This window comes from Corvus cornix, chromosome 24 (assembly GCF_000738735.6).
Source record: "Corvus cornix cornix isolate S_Up_H32 chromosome 24, ASM73873v5, whole genome shotgun sequence".
Lineage (NCBI taxonomy): Eukaryota > Metazoa > Chordata > Aves > Passeriformes > Corvidae > Corvus > Corvus cornix.
In genome coordinates this window covers 3,382,062-3,402,272 of record NC_046353.1, presented here as the reverse complement: position 1 = coordinate 3,402,272, position 20,211 = coordinate 3,382,062, and the positions used below count along the sequence as shown (strand labels likewise).

The 20,211-nt window shown below is 52.0% G+C and overlaps 1 protein-coding gene across 2 annotated transcripts; it reads left to right on the top strand.

Moving 5' to 3' along the window:
• The first annotated feature begins 6,912 nt into the window (after positions 1-6,912).
• SCN3B (sodium voltage-gated channel beta subunit 3) lies at positions 6,913-20,208 on the top strand. Of its 2 annotated transcripts, none has more exons than XM_010403890.4 (6): positions 6,913-7,125; positions 14,263-14,426; positions 15,609-15,834; positions 16,750-16,888; positions 17,392-17,488; positions 17,926-20,208. In XM_010403890.4, exons 2-5 carry the CDS (start codon positions 14,328-14,330, stop codon positions 17,453-17,455), a joined length of 528 nt encoding a protein of 175 aa, XP_010402192.1. In that variant the 5' UTR covers positions 6,913-7,125; positions 14,263-14,327; the 3' UTR covers positions 17,456-17,488; positions 17,926-20,208. The 2 variants fall into 2 exon arrangements, with proteins under 2 accessions (XP_010402192.1, XP_039420888.1); XM_039564954.1 differs by lacking the exon at positions 6,913-7,125 and adding an exon at positions 12,554-12,799.
• The last annotated feature ends 3 nt before the right edge of the window (positions 20,209-20,211 follow it).

The window sequence follows — 20,211 nt, the reverse complement described above, 5'->3', positions numbered from 1 at the left end:
TACAGAGCTTGTTTAGGGAGATAATCCACTCATCAGGCCAAGAACACCTTCTCTCCCTACCAGACAACAAATTAGTTCTTCCCTTTCTGAGGGAGATAAAAAGGGATATCCTAACCCAGGGGAACAGGGCCGTGGCATGGGGCTGACAAGCTCAGATACAAAAGGAGAAGAAGGAAAAAGAAAAACAGATTTGTTGAAGAATGGCTGCAAAATCTGAGTGATTTACTGCAGCAGCTCATTCATCAGGGGAATTTGGCCTTGCCTCACTCTAATCTAAGTAGAATCTAATTTAGATTCCAAGCAAGGGATGGGAATCCTTTCCTGAACCAAAACAAGCCTTGCCACCTCCTACCTTTTCATTACTCATTCCTTAATTTGTTTGGGTTTGTTATGTAGGACACTCAGGAAGAATAGCTTAAAGCCCTGTGTGCTGGGCTAGATCTGATGTTATATTCTCTGCTTTGCTGCACATGGGGTGGATTTTTGATTCAGTTTTGATGCAGGCTTGGTTACATGCCTCTGCCTGGGGCCCCCAGGAAGTGGGGTGTGAACATTTTCCTTTTTTTTCCTGAGTGCTGACTTGCCTGGAGGAGAAAACTGCAGCCTTGGGCTCAAACCATTTCTGGTTTTCCATTAAAAACCAGCTCTGCTTATGCAGAACCATCAATCAGAACCCTCAGGCAGAACCCTCCTGGAAGGAGGGACTGGAGGATGGTTCTCTCCACCTTTGGGGTGTCCTGCCTGCTGACCTACTTTCAGTTCTTGCTTTATAAGTCAATAAACAGCAAAATTTGGCCTCCCAGTCCGTGCATGTCTGGCAGTGGCATCATCCCTTCCCCGGGGCTTGCCAGGGCTGCCAGCACCTGCACTGAGGCTCAGGGCAGTGAACAGTCCTGATTCAGGACTCTCTTGCTGGTTAAAATGGGTGCCACGGGTTTTTCTGAGCCTGTTTCCTGGGGAGAGATGAGATTTGGGTGCTGATTTGGGCACTGATTCCAGCAGTAACCTGGAGCATGTCAGGGCTGCCTTGGAGCTTGTCCCAGACCATGGTGCTGCCTCCTAATTTTTGAATTCCGTGCCTGATTCTTTGCTTCTCCGTGTCTTCCTTCCTTCCTTACCAGAAATTCATCCCAGTTCTGAGGTGTTTGCTCCCCTGGGAATACTCTGCTGCCTGCAGGGATCTCTTGTGACCCTGTGGGGATGTGCTCCATGGTCTGGTCACTGTCTCAGTGCCATAAATCCTGGCACACCTAGCCATTCCCATTAGACTAATTTGTCTCCCTCTGAACAAAACCTTGGGCTGTGCAGGCTGTTAAACCCCAAGGACAAAGAGGTGGATTGCAAATCCAGGACTTGGAAAAATCCCTGCCTACAAGCAGTGAGGGAGACATGGGAAAATGGGAAACGGAAAAATGAGCAGCTCAGCAAGGATGGTGAGAGTGGCTTGGACTTGGGGGTGTCAGGTTGCCCCTGGAGAATTTGCTGGAAGAAAAAGCAAATTATCAATTTCCCTGCAGAACTGGAGGTGTGGGAAGGGTTAAACATCCCCACGGGACCAGAGCAGGTAGGTTCTGTGGAATCCTGACTGGCAGCGGGGTTTCTGCCATCTCTGCCCTGCTGCTCATCTCTGTGCCCTATTTCAGAGCTGTTTGCCGGTTGCCTCCTCATGGAAAGTATTTCCAGCCATGTGAGGCAGGTGGCTGATAAGGCACAGGCAGCTGCTGATGGAGATGGGATTGTGGGAATGCTGCTTCCTCCCCACTTCCGACAGCTGCACCACAAACAAGAACCTCCAGCACATGTGAGCGGCTCCGGGCAAAGGCTGGGGAGCTTTGTTGGGGTTGCAGGAGGAAATTCCAGTGGAAGCCAAGGCTGGCTTGACCTCATTAGAGGCAACAAAACAGCTCCTTTCCCAAGAAACCTTTCTTGCTGCCGAGGTGAGTGTTGGGGTCTGCTGTTCCATGCCTCCAGGCATTTCTCGTGAGCAGGAATTTCGGCTTCTCCCACAGCCCGCTTTAGTCACGTCTCTCTCTCCTGCTTTTTTTCCCTTCTGAAGTTTCCTCTCAGCAGCTGCTCAGCTCTTGGATGCAGTTTGGCACATCCAGTCTGGTGGCACTGTCATTTTATTACATTTGGAGCTGAAAGGAATTTGCATTTTGGTGTTCAGGGAGATTTTTGAGGAATTTAGAGCCACCCCATGAAATACGAGTTGGTGGAATTTAAACTGCATCATGTTTTTCAAATTTTTAATAATTACATTGGTGAGGGGGGGATCAGCACAAATTATTATTTTTCTAAGGAAGTGGTTTTAAATTAGCTTTAAAACAGCTGGAGATAAGGAATTATGAACTAGCAATGTTATCCTGCACCTGGGGACTTTTCCTGCTCTGATTAAAGGCAGGTTCTTTCCATGGCTAAACCTGAGATCTGCTGGGCCAGACAGGGCTGGGGTTTGGGTTGGACCCTTCCAAGTGAGCTGAGCTCTGTCATTTTCTGGGATAGAGCTTCCATGGGATCAGGAAATGCCATTGTCAGCATGAGCAGATCCCTTTGGTGACGATGCCAATACTTGGAGTAAAACCAGGACAAGCCAATGAGGCAGCTCCTCCTCAGAGCTTTGTCTGTCCTGTATGAACCTCCTGAGGCAGCATTTTGGCTTTGAGACTAAAATAACCCACAGGAGGATCTATACCCTGCTGGAAGTGTTCCTGGCTCCAGTAGATCTTCCTGAAAACCTCAGCCTGTGTTTGGAATCACGCCATGGATTCCTAGACTTGGGGTCAGCCTTGCTCCATTCCGTGCCGAGTGCGAGTTGTGGGATGTCTTTCAAGCTGCCTGGTGAGCATTTTTAGCTGGAAAACACTAAATTAGCAGGACATGGAGTCAGCTTATAGGGAATTGTGGCTATTTGCGTGTTTAATACCTTGTAAATCATGAAATGCAGGTGATTTGATGCCTCAAGAAGGAGAAATGCGTGGGAAGAGGACAAAAACCACCATGAAACATATTGCCAAGAGGAAAGCTGATTTTAGTGCTGGAACCCAGTCAGTGAAGAACTCTCTGGAGTTAAAAAGACAAAAGTTTTCAGTACTTTAAAGCACTATAGTGCTCCCTGCTGTGCGTTGGCTCCTGTCTGCTCCAGGAGCACGTTATGAGGTGGGGAAGTGCCTGTAAAGCTCTGCCTAGAAAGGGAAATGAGGTGAGGAGGTTTTTGCTGAGCAAGATGAATAAGGGAAGGGGAGAGACTGACATTGCTAAAGCAGCCCTGGTGCGGTCATGGGGCAGCAATGAAGGAATGGGGGTCACTGAGGGGGCGGAGGTGCCATAAACTGGTCATTACAGCAGGAAACGGGAAGTGCAGGGCCCTCACCCCAAGCCCAGGTTTAATGTGTGGCCTTGAGCAAATCACCTCATCTTGCTTTACCCCTGTTTCCACTCTTCCTCCTGGGAGGGAGGGTTTGACACCCCGTGGGTTCAGGAGATAAAGGACTTTATTATTTTATTGGTGGATGTACAGCCAGTGCCCGCAGAACCCAGAAGGAGGTGCAGCATTGACTCTCCTTGTCTGTGTTGTCTCCATCTTTCAAATTCAATATTTATAGACCCCACAGGAGCTGGGAAAAGAAAATCATCCTTAATACTCTTAATACTTAATACTCTTCATTCCAGCTGAGGAGCTCTCTGGCATTTTACAGAGATCGCATTTCTCTCTAAATTGAAATGAGCTTCCAGCTTTTCTCGAGGATGTGTGAAGTTTTATTGCAGCTGCCTCAGAAATGGCTTCACGCCTGTGCCTTCAGAGCGTGCACTAATGTGCTTCATTGCTCGGTTCTCGCAGAAACAGACGCTTGGTATTTATTTGTGTGTTTTTGCCCTGAGGTGCTGGGAAAGGGTGGTGGTGCCTGTGGTATGTGAGAAAAAGGCTTTTTGTGGAACACCTCCTTTCTAGAGAAGTGCCATTCCTTGTCTGATTTGCATCGGGATGGGAGGGAGGAGGAGGAAGGACTTTTGGCCGGGGACAGGGAGTTGCCCTCCGTGGTGGAGCACACGGACAAGGGTTCCGTGCAGGAGATGAGAACCTGATCCTTGCTGACAAACAGATCCCATTTAGTGCTGCTGACTGAGCACGTCTCTCAGGGCTCTTTATAGTTCATTGCTTGGCTCTTTTTGTAATGAAATTTCTGGCACAAAGCTTCTATGTTTTATAGAAAAAGGTAATTTTTTCCTCTCCCCCCAAAGGCTTTGTTCAAACACAATTCTGACAAAAAGTGGACATCTCCCCGTGGTTTGCTCACCATCCCCGAGGGTTCTGAGCTCTGCCTTCCTCAGCCTCCCAGTATTGCTCTGCTGATCCTGTGCAGAAAAGCCTTGATAATATAAAAGATCTGGGGTTTTCCAATGAAAACTGTACTTCCAGAAATGTTTGTAATCGAGGATCGTTTGCACTGCATGAGGTGAGTCTGAATTAGGTGCTGTGGATGTGCTGTGAGCACCCTTAGTGCAGGAATGGTCAGAATTTAATAACTCCTGTCCTGCTGGGACTGGTGCTGTGTAGTGCCATTGGAATGGGAATGGCTGTGCTTAGTGGGTCACACCAGTGACCTTTCTCTTCGTTCTTCCTGGGCATTTATGGCCCTGTGGATACTCCCGAGATAGCCACTTTTATATAAAAGGTTTTATCAGTGTGAATACATTGCATTGTGTTTTCTCTGTGCCATCATCAGTGTGGCTCCCGGTCACAGCTCAGCTGTTATCACTGCCTGATTGCACCTGGACATGGATCCTTTGGTGCTGAATCTACACAAGCAGGGAAGAAAAAGAGATTAGAGCCCAAGTGGTTTCCATTTTGATAATTCAAATGTATGCATTAAGATAATGTTATGAAAGTAGCCGATAAAATTTCATTCTCTCAGGAGAGTAAAAAAAGAAACCTGTATTTTTCCCCTTAGTGGGAAGTTGTGCTCACAATAACCACCTTCTGGGAGCATGGTGCTGATAGTCTGCATTTCTCTGTGAGTGAGGGTGATCAGGACTGACCATCACAGTGTCCCTTTGTCCTGGAGCATCTCCAGCACCAGAAGGAAAAGTTTTTCCTTCTGTTTTTCCAAAGTACCACCCAAAAAGGTGACTTTGGTGGTGTTAATTTTGAGGGAGGACAGGCAATCACGGCCCCATGAGGGCCAGGAACGCTCCTGGATCCCTTGATCCATCCTCCACACATCGCTGGCAGCTGGCACCAATTTTAATCCTTGCCAAAACAGCGGCCTGAGCTGCTGACCTCGTTCCAGCTGCCCTTGGAACAGCAGCCTCCAGGCAATTCCGTGACTCCTGGCTGCTGGCTCTACTTTGGGGATGCTCTGCTGCTGGAATTGAGTTACTCCCTGCGCCTTCCCAAGAAAACCATTCCTGCGGGAGAGCGAGGGGAAGCAGGAGGAGCAAGGAGAGGACGGCGAGGCAAGCACATGGAGTGGAGCAGGGTTGGTACTGGATGCCAGGGCTCAGGCTGGAGAGGAATTTCTGCATCCCTCTCGCTTTTATTGTGCCGTGGAAATGCAGTCCTGAAGGTTGTTCGGAGATGATGCATCACTTAAGTCCTTTATGGCCAGATGCTTTTAGAATGTGTCAGAGCTGTTCTGTTGCAGACATTTCTTGGCTTTGCTAAATCAAGAAGCCCAAATCTTTGGTCTGGAAAGGGACAATTTGCATTTGCTCACCACATATTAATTACTGCGGCTGATTAGTTGCCATGTGACACTTGAATGTAGATTTGCACCCGCAATTTGGGCGCTTTTTTGAAGAGAATTGATGTATTTCTGTAGCGTTTCCCAGCAGCTGGGGAAAAGGTGTGATGCAGACACCTCAGCTGTTTGTAGGCAAATTAAAGAGTTTTCCTAGAGAAGTGATTTCCAGCTGAAGATCTCAGTCGCTAAATCCTGGGATTTAGAAAGGCTGCACCGAGCCCTTAGTCCGGGCTTTGTGCAGCATCTTGTGGGCGGCGGGGACTCTCTGCGCTGGGTAATGGACAGGAGTGCCAGCAGGTGCGGCCGGGAGGAGGAGGAGGAGGGCAGGGACACAGGGCTCTGAGGTGTGTCGGGGCTGGGAGCGCAGCCCGGCTGGCCCCGGAGGCACAGCGCTATCTGCCGGGGATGCGGGAATGCTGCCGGGGATGCGGGAATGCTGCCAGGGCTCTCCGGCACCGCACAGCTCCGGGAACGCTTCCCTCCGCCCGCAGCGGGACATGGATGTACACACACACACACACGGGTGTGCTCCTTCCCGTCCCACGTAACCCCACCCAGGCATTTCTCCATCGAATCTCTCCTTCCCTCGGATTATTTGGGCTCGGGATGGAAACCTACGATGGCTTTAAATTGCTTGTTGTTGGTTTTTTTCTAATTGTTTCTTCGTTTAAAGTTAATAAAACACCACTAAAATAAGCAAACTATAGCAGAATACCCAGCCAGGAGGAGGTGCCTGCTTAGACACTGAAGTGCCAGCAAGGAATTCCCTTTGGAAAATCCGTGTTTCGGGGGAAGAAAACGATATTTTAGAGATTCAAGGCTCTGGGTAGCTTCTGCTGTTTTACACAGTGCCTTTAAATATGACCAGGGAGATGTTCCTCACTGACAGAAAACAAAAAACCTTTCGATTCTGTTGTGCTTAAGCTGGAAAACTGCCCTCCCTCGCCCTCCCTCGCCCTCCCTCGCCCTCCCTCGCCCTCCCTCGCCCTCCCTCGCCCTCCCTCGCCCTCCCTCGCCCTCCCTCGCCCTCCCTCGCCCTCCCTCGCCCTCCCTCGCCCTCCCTCGCCCTCCCTCTCTTCTGTGGTGTCTAATTTACTGCAAATGTGTTTGTCATTTTAGATGAAAGATGCTGACAATGTGCTACGAGGAAGACAAAGCTGGAAGCCCACAGATGGAGGGTGCAGAACGCAGCCAAAACCCAAAAAGTTTCTGTTTCACAATGGGAGAGCTGATTGTGCAAAGCAATAAGGGGCATCCAACCAAAAGTCTCCATTGCAAATTCTCCTGGTCTCTTAAGGGATTTGAAGATGATTTATGTCCATGTTTACTAACAGCTGGGAGGAGATTCAGCTTTAATCTTGTTTAAGGAAAAGCAGCAGCCAAGGTAAGACAGTGACATTTCCTGAACAAGCTTTTCTCCACAAAAATGCAATCGTCACACGGAGCTGAACTAATTGAGGCTCTTGAGTGTTTTACAAGCAGCGAGAATCCCGAAATTAAATGAGCAGATGTGAATGAATACGTGTGGCAACCTGACACGCTAATGGGTTTCCAACCAGTGCTGAGGTGAACGAGCTGAGGAGAGGCCTAAAAGCAAATCCGTGCAAGTGCCACCTCATTAGGCTGGGATGGGTAAAGCAGCCCTTCGGTGCCAGCACACAAAGGCTCCCCTACCTGCACAGGCACTGCTTGATTTTCTTGGCATCCAGTCCCAGAAAACAATGCCCAAAAAGCACCTGGAGGGACACCAGGGCTTAGAATTTCCAGGATGTATACAACAACACTCCTCTAAATACGGCCTGTATTAAAGCTCTGAGGGGAGAGAAAAAAAGTGTTTATTTAATTGATGACCACAATGTGTTAGCAGTGTGCAGGAATGTGCTCTGTGCTTGTCTTGGACATGGACACAAAGGCTTCTCTACCTGCACAGGCACTGCTTGATTTTCTTGGCATCCAGTCCCAGAAAACAATGCCCAAAAGCACCTGGAGGGACACCAGGGCTTAGAATTTCCAGGATGTATACAACAACACTCCTCTAAGTACAGCCTCTATTAAAGCTCTAGGGGGAGAGAAAAGAATTGTTTATTTAATTGATGACCACAACGTGTTTGCAGCGTGCAGGAATGTGCTCTGTGCTTGTCTTGGACATGGAGGGGGGAATTCTGAGCTCAGCCTGTGGAGCGTGGCTGCTGTTCCAAGGAATCCCTGACCCTGCGAGGCCTCCGTGCATGCGCAGGCTCTGCCTGACGTGAGGCTGCTCCTCATCTGAGGAAGCATTTCCCTGGCTCTGGGAGGCAGGGAACGCTCAGGGAATGCTCACAGGCAGGGCAGGCTGCTCGCAGGGGCAGCCACTTCTTGCTCACAGAGGGGAGGGCTCACAGAAATCCAGCCCTTCTCGTTCTTTGTCCTGATGGAAAAACAATCCCCAGAGCCAAGGATAAATAGAGGAGGTTGAACACGCCTCCGGGTTTTCTCTGGGAGAGAGGGATGGCAAAGGCACCGTGACTTGTGGGCCCTCAGGGGAAGCAGGAAGGGAGAGCAGTAAATCAAGAACAAGCATGGTCTGTATCGAATGGAGAGAGGTCCTGCAGTGTGCTTGTGACAGAAACCACAGAGGCTGCTCAGGATGGAGCAGAGTTTTCAGGAGTCGTGGGGATATTCACACCCTGCCACGTTCCATGGGGAGGTAGATCTGGCAAAAAAAAAAAAGGTGCAACACAAATGCAGGCGGGTATTTGTGTGGGGAGAGCACGCTGGGCAGCAGAGGCACCCTGGGCACCTGCATCTTAAGGCATTAATGAGGACCTACCCTCTGGAATATGGGGTGGGAAGGGGCTGGAAACTGCAGATCAAGTCCCCAGCATCGGATCTGTGCATCAGCTGGAAATGCAGGTGTAAAGGTGTGTGAAGAGCAAAGCTGGAGCTGCCTCTCGTTTAGAACATTCAGAGGATCCAGGTGTTGGCAGGTACATGGTTTTAAACCTTAGAGTGTGGAGAGAAAACTGAATGAGCCTTTCCAACCCCCCGGGGCACCCCGTGAAGGCAACCAGAGCAGCCCTTCCTTGCCATGGATTTGTGTCGCACGGATGTTGGAGTGCGTGGGAAGGGTGCCTACATCTATTAAATCCAACATCTCTAAATTGGCATTCATTATCCTGCAAGGCTCCTCTGCAAACCCCTGCTCATTTCACCCTGGCTGGAGGCTGATGGGGGGGAGCAGCAGTGAGAAGTACAAAGGAAGTCTCTCGGTTTTGAGGCTCGGGGGTTGCAGGGCTGGGTGTGGGAGCCCTGGAGGGCTGGGCCGGCGGTCTGGGAGCAGCTGATGCCGGCAGTGGCCGTGCTCTGGCCCCCGGCAGCCAGGAGGGGCCGAGCCGATGTGATGGGGATGGCAGAGGGAGCTGCCGACGTGGCCGTGCCAGGGAGCCCAGACACGCAGGGCTCCGTTCCCACTGCCCTATCCCAGCCTCAGGGACCATGACAGTGAGGGATTAGTGGGGGCAGGGTGCTGAAATTATTTTTATCTCCTCGTCTTGTTGTGCCTGTGCACAAGTGCCAGCCTTTTCAGCCTTTTTTTTCTTTTTTTTCCTCCTGTGAAGCATTAACTGGGTGGGTTGCCATAGCAACTCCCGCATGATAACTTGGGCCGCTTCTTGCAGAGATTTCTCCCTCAACAGTCAAGATTTCTCTCTCTCAACGTTGCATCCCCTTCCCCATTTCCCCTGGAGTGCCAGTGCCCTCTGTGGTGCCCTAAAGGCCACCCCTGCCCTCTGGCCAGCTCACTGGAGGCACCAGGGCTGGGGCAGCAGGGAGGAGCAGCTTGTGCATCATCCTGGCGTGGGATGGGGTTGGAAGAATCTCTGCTCTCCATCGCTTGTGCAGTGCTCAAAATTAAAACAGGCTTGCAGTGTGACATCCCATTCATTTGCAAGTCTCCCTGAAGAGGGCAGGGAGGTGCTCGTTGCTTGTCCTAAACAGGCACGGGGTGACATTGGAGTGGTTCCCAGATTGTAGCAAGAGTGAAATGATCTTATCCTTTCATTCAGTCCCTCTGAGCGAGCCCAGGGAAGTTTGCTTTGAAAACAAAACCCAGCACAGGCTGTGGCAGGTTAGGAAACTGGATGGGCTACAGGTACTTGTTCCAAGTCACCTTGGATCTTGTCTGTGGTACAAGAAGCAGGCTCAAGGTGAAGAATCACAGGTGAAGAAAAAACCTCTCCAGAGCAGCAGAAGAGGCTGTGACCTCCCTGTCCTGTAACTTTTCATCTCAAAATCCACCCAAATCCAAGGCCAGTTTCACCTGAAGTTTTCTTCACCTCAGGGCCCCATTTCCCTTCTTTAAATAGCAGCTACAACGCTGGTCTGGAATGAAGTAATTGAGGCTGGTACATGAGTGATTCTGAGGGAAAGCTCATGACTTTTTCAGGATGTTTGCCACTGTAATTTGAATTGCTTGGCAGGCGGGTTCTGGAGTGCCTGGGGTTAGGGGAGAAAAGGCTTCTGTTTCTACCTGGGGAGCCGCAGGCAGGAGCAGACAGGGCTGGGGGGTCACTCAGTGGCTCTGACTGACTCAGTGTGGTAGAGCTGCTGCTTCCTCTTAATCCTCTTGGCCCCCGTGTCTCATCCCTGGCAGAAGTCTCCGTAATAGATGTAATTAGAGCTGCAGCAGCACAAACAGTGCAGCCCTGCTGATCCCTGCTCTGCATTCTGGCAGAGCACCTGGCTGCCTGGGAATAGCTGTGATTTCCATGGCGCTTTGTGGAACAGGTGGTTGTCAAAGGAGAGAGCTGGGGACGTTGTCCAGAAGCTTCTGTGCCCATAAAAAACCCACCCCCAGCACTCATCTGCCGTGCATGGGATGGATTGTTCCAGAAGGGTTAGGAGCAAATCCTCGTGGCTTAACCTGCCCTTCCCTTCGTGGTGTTGTGATGATAACGAGGGGCAATGGGACAAAAGAAATGGCTCAGTGTCCTTCATGCAGCTCTGGGTATCATGTTTGCTGTTCTGTCTTCCCAGGGAGAAAAGTCAGATTTTAAGATCTCTGTATCCATGATGGACTTCTAAGGGGGGATTGGAATTGTGGTGCTGGCATCAGCAGCTTGCCAGCTGTTGGTCTCCCTGGTCACACCTGGCTCCTGGAGGTACATTAAATAGGTTTGAGGTTTTTTTGGTGGGTTGCTGGAAGAGTGCACAGGAACCCAAAGAAGCCTGGGAGCAGAGGGGACAGCGAGGACAACCTGACAGCCAGCGTGTGGCTTTGGTCAGCCCCTGCTGGAATACTTCAGGCTGCAAAGGTTTCAGGAATCCCAGTCTGCCGTGGGCTGGAACAGGGCAGAGCAACCGGTGCAGTCAGCACCGTGAGGCAGAACAAGGGCTCAGGAGGGTGTCCTTAGCTGGGAATTACTTGGAGCAGTCACCGGAGCCCGTGAAGGGTGACGTGCAGGCAGCTGCTGCGTGTGGCTATTGGCAGATGATGAACGCAGCCTGCTGACACAAACACAATTAGATGATGTCTAGAAAAAGTGTTGGCTTTGTTCTGTGCCCACTCGAGCAGTGTGGGGACCTGATCTCACGTGTGTGCCTTCAGCACCAAACCCCTGTGTCCACCCCTGGGAGGCCACGGAGCTGTGGCAGTGGCCACCACCAGTGGCGTGTGCGCAGCCGAGAGCCTGGGTGCAGCTGAAGCTGATGCTTTCTGCTGGCTGCAAACGTCTCCGGGTGGGTCTGGCCACCTGCACGCTGAGCTCTGGCACTGGCAGTTGCTCCAGTGTCACTCTCTGGTGGGGCTGGCCAGGTTTAACTCCATAGATTGTGCTGTGTATCGAGCTGCAGGTGCTTTAAAAGGAGCACATGGAACAAACGCTTCATTTCCCCCTCTCTGTCCACTGTGACCTTCAAAGCTGCAGAAGCTCTCCAGGGCATGGTGGCCCCCATCCAAGGAGAGAAAGCCCAGCCTGCTGCTGGCATTAAATTCCCTGGAATCAGACAGGAACATGAGGCGAGAGGATTTCCCAGTATTTCCAACTCTGACCTTCAGAGCTGTGCAAATGTTAGTATTAAACTTATTAGCAGCAGAGGCCTTTCTGTGACCCTGCAGGGATAACTCCCCCCATTTCCCCCCCCTTGGCTTTTTTTGGAGGCAGGACAGTGATGCTGATCTGCGGTGTTGATCTCTAGAGACAGGACAAGGAGTGAGGGCTACAAATGGAAAGAGGGGAAATTCAGATTTTGGGAAGAAACGCTGTTTTGTGAGGGTGTTGACAGGGTGACCGGGGAGGTTCTGGCTGCCCCATCCCTGGACGTGTTGGAAGGCTGGATGTGGCTTGGTGGGAGTTGTCCCCGCACACAGCAGGGGGTGGGACTGGATGAGCTTTAAGGTCCATTCCAACGCCTTAACACCCCACGATTGTGCGATAGCCTCTGTGTGATATGTCTCCAGCCAAGCTGGGCGCTGCCCGCGGGACCCCCGGAGCCCCAGGCTGCTTGAGCTGAGCCGGGAGGAGCCCGGCGCGCCTGGGGCCGGGGAGGCGGCCGCGCATGTGCCGGCCGTGCCCCCCGCCCGGGCTGCTCCAGCATCCTCGGCATCCTCCCCGCCGGGCGCTGCGCCCCGCAGCCCGCGGAACAGCAGCGCCGCGGCCGCGCCCCGCGGAGCCGCTCCCGGCGCGGGGCACCTGCTGCTGCTGCTGCTGCTGCTGCTGCTGCTGCTGCCGCTGCTGCTGCTGATCCACCGCCGCTGCCGCTGATCCACCGCCGCTGATCCTCCGCCGCCGCTGCTGCTCCGCCCGCGCCCTGCGCAGCGCCGGCCGCGCCCGCGGAGCCCCGGAGCCGGCGGAGCTGTCCGGGCCCGGGCTCTGTCCGTGGTGCTGCCGCCCCCGCGGCCGAGCGCAGCCCCCGGACCGCGCCCGGCCCGGCCGCTCCTCGCCCGGCATCCTGTTGCGCCGGGAGCACGGCGAGCGGGGGAAGAGCATCCTGCCGAGGAGCCTGAGCGCCGGCCCGGCTCGGAACAATGGCTGCGCTGCCGCGGCTGCTCTGCGCGGCCGCGCTCGCCCTGCTGCTCTGGGGTAGGTGCTGCCGTTCCCTGTCGCCTCCACCCCGGCACCCCTGGGGCTTGCGGCGCTCGGGATGCTGCCGTAAAGAAGGGAGAATGCTCCCTTCACGCCTGCCCTCCGAGTGGCTTTTTTTGTTGCCGGGAGAAGGGAATTACGCTCGTGCAGAGTTAGTGTGAGTGTGAGGGAGTGAACGCGAGCGGAGAAAACACCTCAGTGCCGAGCAGAGTCACGGCACAAAGCATGTGCTGGTCCCTTACTGATTGCTGGTGGTCTGGGGTTTGCAGCGGGATTTAACATCGAGTTGCCTCGGGGAGGGTGTGCAGCCCGCTAAGCGCTGGTTTAGTGCCGGTTTTCCGTGCAGTCTGTGTAAACTGGAGTTAATCAATCGATTGCAACTGCAGTTTGATTCCTGCCATGGGAAAAGGTTGGGCGGTTTTGCCACATTTAATGCGCGTGTGCCTTCAGCCCTGTGTGTGGGTGCCTGTCTGTGTGTACAGATTTCCTTTCTCAGAGTAAAGCAGGATCCAGGAGCTTTTTCCTTATTTTTCCCTGAAAGCTGCTGCTGCCCGTGGAGCTGGTAGTACAGGAGACCTGGAACCAGGCTGCTTCCAGGAATAGTCCCGGGATAATATGTTGCTTGAGAGAGTGGGTTAATGGTGCCTCAGAGGCTGGGGAGGAGGGAGCAGCCAGCAAAGTCAGCGTCTGGGCTCTGGAGACAGCCTTGGACAGACAGAGCCTGGGATTGTTTAGCCCAGGGGACAAATGTCAGCAGGGATTTGGTTGGAGATGTCGTACTCAAACGATCCCTTTCTGCTCGAGCGTGTGGCTTCACATGCAACGATTTCTGCCCTCTTTGCAAGAGCAGGATTTGAGAGTTGCCAGCGTTAGCACAGCTTTGATTGGAAGCGTTTTGAGCAGGAATGCCTGGGAAATCAATAACTCCTCCCGCTGCCAAATTTACTCCTGTCCAAGCCCCTTGGTTCCCAGTAGTGCCCATGGAGCCCAGGGACAGGAAGGGAGCTGGACCCTCCCAGCTTTTGCTGAATTAAAGCATCCAGACCTTCCAGCTTAGCACAAAGAGCGAGCTGTTCCTCCACTCTGGAATTCTGGGCTGCCCCTCATCCCAGACTGTAATTGCTGCTCTAACAAGAGCATGCCCAGCATGCATGGGAGGGAATGAACAATGCCTTTAAAGTGGCATTAATTACCAGGGAAAGATGAAAGTTATGGCAAAGCAGATGCTGGGAGAGGTGAGTCTGTGTGAAGTGTTCACCCTCTGTTAATTATTATGAATTATTAATATCTCAGAGAAGGAAGCTTGGTAAAATCTGACATTTGAGACTTAATCTGTTATCAGGCAGTGCTAGTAATAAATCAAACCATTTCCTCTGGGGACATTAATGCCAAGATGTGAATAACTGATGTTTCTCTAATTCTGTCTTAATGTTTCTTTCTCTGCTGCTCCTCTCCCCCAGCTGGATTTTGTTCCTCAGTGTGTGTGGAAGTCCCATCTGAGACAGAGGCTGTCCAAGGGACCGACATGAAGCTGCTCTGCATCTCCTGCATGAAGAGGGAAGAGGTGACGGCCACCACGGTGGTGGAATGGTTCTACAGGCCCAATGGGGGAAAGGATGAGCCTGTATGTATGTCTGGCACCCAAGCCCTTTCCATTTCTTTCCTTGCTTATCCCATTTCCACACCTGGCCACAGCGTGAACTCCTGGCAGGAAAAGAATCAGTTCTTGAGCTCAAACATTTGGGCTGTAGATTCAGCAACACCAATTTCCAGTCCCATTCCTTCAGTACCTCAAGCTCAGTATCTAAGGATGTCAGATATGACTGACACTTGGTACCCTTGTCTGAATCAGTTCTGAACCCCAAAGCTGTTCTTTTGGAGGTCAAATTGGCCTCCAATAAATCTGCAGGACAGGATTTACTTCTTTTTGCCTCAGAGAAAGCAGCGTTATCCCGACTGTGGGAGGATCTCTGGGAGTTGCTCTGGCTCCCTGACAGGAAAAGGTAAAATTGATTTTCAGAGTGAATCAAAATGGAAATTGGACAGATAAGGGGCAGCTGGAATTCAAGAGAGAATGGTAAAATGGAGAACAAGATAAAGGCTGAGCTCACATTTCTTTAGCTATTTTATCTGGGGTCTGAAGCATTAAATCAGTGTATGTGATTGAGCAGGGCTGGGCAGGATGACAAATATTCTCCTTCTGTCTGAGAACTAAAGGGGCCAGGCTAAGGAATGAGATGGGAATTCACTTCCAGTGCCCTGGGTGATCCATTTGCCAGTGGCAACCCAAAGAACACCAACCAAAGTGAGCTGGGGCGGGCAGGGCCACGATGGGGACGGTGCTCAGCCAGAACGTCACACGGTCATGTTTGTCCTGCAGCACTTCCATCTCAGCTGAACATCCCAGGGCTTCCCAAAAAGGGCTGTTTGTCTTCACTGGGTATATCCTGTGGTTCTTTGCACTGACCGACAGGCACTTTGCTGGCCACGACAACTACAGAATCCCAGTTCTTAGTTCCGTGGCTGATTTTTTGTGTCATTGTCCACGTGTGGCTGTGCTTTGCTGTGCCTCAGTTTTTCTCCCTCTCCGATGGAGATATTGGATTCCTGATAACTCATTTTCCTGTCTTTTGTGAAGTCACCTGATATTTTGAGGCAAAGGATGATGGAATATGAATAGCTGCTGTTACCAAGGGAGCTCAGAACATCCCTGAGTGTAGCTAGAGGGGGATGCTGTCCCTGGCTCATGCCACGGTGTTGTCCGAGGCAGCGATTAACCAGAGCACCCTTTCCCATTTCCTCACAGATCTACGAGCACAGGAAGATGAACCACGAATTTCCAAGCCGCTTCAGTGGCCGGATACAGTGGAATGGGAGCAAAGACATGCAGGACGTGTCCATCACTGTGCTAAACGTGACCCTGAACGATTCAGGCATCTACACCTGCAACATCACCCGCGAGTTCGAGTTTGAGATCCACCGGCCCCTCTTCCAGAGCTCCAGGGTGATCCACCTCACCGTGGTGGAGGAGGGTAGGAAGGGCTGCCAGAAAGTGTTTTGTGCTGTCACTGGCCGTGGGTGTTGTCACCCGGGGATAGGGTTTGTCACAGCACCGCAGGAGAGGGTTCTGAGTTTGTCAGCAACAAACGCGGGGCTTAGGAGGAAAAACCTGTCCCTTGTTTGACGGCTGGAGGCTCTTTTTAGGCACGGGCTGGTTGTGTGCGACTGCGGGAAGGCACGATGAGCTGGGCACAGCTGGGCACAGCTGGGCACAGCTGGGCAGGCGCGAGCAGAGGTTTCCAGCTCCTCCCGTGGCGGCTCTGGGATGCTACAGCAACGCCTTTCCCAGGGAGCCGCAGCGTTTCCTTGCTGCCGCCCCCTCCCTCCTGGAACAACGACTCATTCTCCATTTTGATACCAGTCTCCTGCTTCTCCTGCTTCCCTCTGGAGTGCTCCCGAGTCTTTCTGTTCCTCTTGGTGTTGCTGGGTTCAGTGTTGAAATCCCGGCATGTTAACAGAGCACTGGGAATTCTGCTGCTCTCTTCAGAGAGGGGCGCGAGCTTTTAGCCCTTTTGTGTGCCCTGTTCCCCTCCCTCTCCCCCACAAGCACCTCGGTGTTTTGATCCCTTACAAATCGCTGGCGGCACAACTGAGCCGAGTAACGCCAGCGAGTGGGACACGGGGAGGAAACAGAGCGTGAAGAGAGGTGAGCAATCCGTGAGGATGTGGGGGTGGCACAGACAGGGCTGTGCATGTTGGATCCCGCTGCAGACACGCACTGGGATCCCTGCCTGTTGCAGTTCCCTCTCTTTTGCCCCCTCACAGCCTAAAGGCACCTGGAGATCTCTGGCAAGGCGGGTTAGGAGGGATGACACAAGGGTGGAAAGCGTCTGTGGAGCTGCATGGAAATGAGATGGGGTTATTTAATATTTTCATTGTATCGACAGCTGGAGAAGACTTCACCTCCGTCATCTCAGAAATCATGATGTATATTCTGCTGGTCTTCCTCACGCTGTGGCTGCTGATTGAAATGGTCTATTGCTACAGGAAGGTCTCCAAGGCAGAGGAGGCTGCCCAGGAAAACGCGTAAGTGTGGAACCCCTGGAGATGAGATCTGACCTGCAAGAGCTCTTCACATTTCCCAGAGCAGACTGCAGGAAGACTGAACTTTGCTATGGCACGGTCTGGTTGGTGTTTGCTCTGCCCAAAGTCCTCGCAGTGTTTAGGAACACCAAGATTGTGCCCCCTTGCGCCACACACCAGGGAGGGAGTGCACGGTGTTCCAGGGTGGCCCGGTTTGGACCCTGTGGAGATGCTCTCCTGGAAGGTCTGGTTTCATCCTGGCCCATTCCCATCTTTCCAAGCACTTGCCTTGGATTAGAGCACTCTTTGTACTCTTTGATGGCTGGGTGCGTAGGATTTCAGAGCAGGGAAGAGTTGGTGCTTGCTCCTGCCAAGGAGCTCCTACTGTGAGCATCTTCTACAGGTGACGTTTTTTACCTCAGAGGTGCTGCCAGGCATTCAGCAAAAGTGAGTTTACCCAAACTGGGGTTTACACTGAGTGCTCTCCTCCTTCCCTCCAACTACAGGACAGACTATCTAGCGATTCCATCAGAAAACAAGGAAAACTGTGCTGTGCCTGTGGAGGAGTAGCAGAGAGGAGTCAGCAGAGCGAACGGCACCAAGGTGGGTGATGAGAAAATGGTCACTGCTCGTGTCTGTCCACCCCTCAGCCTCCCTGTGGTGGGGCTGGAAACTCCTGGGCTGTGGCTGCGCTCCTCTGGAGCTTCCCCGGTGACCTTAGAAGCAATACAGGTGTCTTTAGGTGTGGGGTGTACTTGTATTGCTTGAACCCCCAAACCAGCACGGGCCATGATGTATTTATGCCTCCTTTGCCCATTGCTGTGGAGTTGGGAATCTTCATTTTCCCCTGCACAAGGGCAGCTGTGCCCATGAGGACTGTCAGGGCTCTGTCTCCAAAGCAAACATCTAGGAAGGAGTTTGTGTGCTAAAGATTAAAACCTGGATCTTTTACTCTCTCGTTCACCTCCCGTCAGTTCCTGTGCTAACTCTGTTGCAATCCTCACTCCAGTGAGCTCCAAGAGGAATTGTCTCCCTTGCAGGGGCTCTGAAGACAGAAGGACCACGCCACGCCAGCCAGGTTTGAGGGGGAGCTCTGCGCCGTCGGGAGGAACACAGGGAAGTGTAAATTCTCTTCCATTTGCCTTGGACTCTGTACAGCCTTGACTTTGGCCCCATGACCCCATCCCGAGTGCCAGCCCGCGTGCTGAAGGACTCCTCTGTGGAAGCACGCTGAGCAAATGGCACAGGGGTGTGGGCAGCACGGCTCCTTCCCCAGTTTCGGTTCCATCATCACCTCAATGGCTTTGTAAATGTTACCTGTCACTTCTCAGCTGCTCTCACCACCACCTTTATTTGCTAAATACGCTACTTCTCCATTGCAGAGGTCAAGGGTATGTATGGCACGCTGCTCTGAGCTGCAGGACTGCGAATGAGGTTCTCTTAGGGGGTTATTCCACCACATACTGTGGCCCAAGCAGTTTTACTGGTGTTCAAACAGGAAGAATTTAATTAATGAATGAAATCACTCTGGATTTGGGGCTGTCCATGCACAAGCAGAATAGGGTGAAGACTGTAATGCACTAGAAATGTGTAGTGAGGACAGGTCCCTGTGCCACGTTCACACTTTCTTCTGGAGGGGATTGAGAATCCGGATCCTGAATTATTCCTGCTGGGAAGCAGGATGACGTAAGTATGAGAATCCCCTGCGTCCCTCTCATTTATCAAGTGTCAAAACGCTCAGCTCCTTCCACCTGCCTGGCACAGCAGGTTTGCTCCTGGAGTACACAGCGGCAGGAGGAACCTGCAGAGCCACGTCCTGCAGCAGGACAGGGTACGGGATCCACCTTTTCCTGGGAAACCCCGGAAAGGAAGGCAGCCTCATGCTGGCAGGCAGGAGAAATAAATAGGATGCAAAGCCCTCACAGAAGGATGGCAGCCGAGTAAAATGGTTGTAGTTTTTGTAACTGTGACAGTTCTCCGGTGCTGTAGCAGCACCATCTAGAGGGATAGACAGAAAACACCCACTTTGCCCGGTTAATCCTAATTCTCTCTTGTGGTAATTAATCACCAGTATAAATAGTCTGCATTCATCCTAAATGATCCCCTGCTGCCCAGGAATCACCCTGGAAATCCTATCTTCCCTATGCAAACTTACCTTTTCTGAGGGTTAAGCAGAGTAAAATTCGTTTTCTGTCCTTCAGTGTAGATCAGTTGAGCTGAGCAGCTGGGATTGGAAGGGGGGAAAAGGCAGAAACGTTGGCCAGGGTGGAATTCTGCTGTTAGACCAGGGCGGGAAGCTCTGGGTTTGTTGTATGGCAGAGGCTGTGACATCCCTGCTGCAATGGAGCCTGTGCTGCTTTGCCAGAGCTGACAAGTTCTGCTCCACTGACCGCTTGTAAGTAGTTCCAAAGTGCTCGTGACTCCAGGCATGCTCCCCGCCCACGGAATCCCCTCTGCTTTGTTCTGCTGCTTTTTATGTGTTTGCTAAAATCATGGAAATTACCCCGTTTGTAAGTCAGGCCCAGGCCAGATTTCCAGCTGGCACTTGTTCAAAATCCTTTTTTCAGACTGGGTGTCAACTTTAGTAAACTACTCCAGTGCAGTGTTGGTAGTAGGATTGCTCCCAAACCCAGAGCCAAGCCTGGCAAGGGGAGCACATTTTCCAGACGAAGCACACTCGTAGTCTGGGCACCAGTTCCCAAAAAACCTAACATCCAAAGGGGATATCCAAGCAGCTCCTCTTTGAATTCAGCTGGATCTCATCTTTTTCCCTATCCCACTTTGCCTGGCAGAATCCTGAACTCAACAGAGGAGGGACTGGGTTGTAACTCTGGAGTTTCCAGCACTGGCCATGGCACTGAGCCCATGGTGATTTTTAGGACAACTCTCTCCCACTTCAGCTCTGCTCCTCAGTCCCCGTGAACCATGGATCACTCTCTGGTGTCACACTTCAATCAAAAAGGGAGTGAACCCAAGAACTTCTTGAGAGCTATCTCAGGTGGCAAAGAAGGGCCATCCCCTTGTCCTGCACCTCCCCGTATCCCACAGGCATCTTCTGCAGATGCTCTTCTTTTGGACAAATCTTTCACCTTTCCAGTTCCTGCAGACAGGGGTGACCATGGCCACGTGGCGTTCCAAGCAGAAGGAAACGGGATGCAAAGTTTTGCTCAAGGATCTCACAGGGAAAAATGGATAATAATTAAAATACCAGTGATTTATCAAGACCTGGAAGAGATGCTCCCAGCAAAGACTCTGTGTGTGTGTGTTTGGAATGGGAGAGGGGACTCTGGAACAGGCAGGATAATAAAGAGAACAAAGAGCCACGC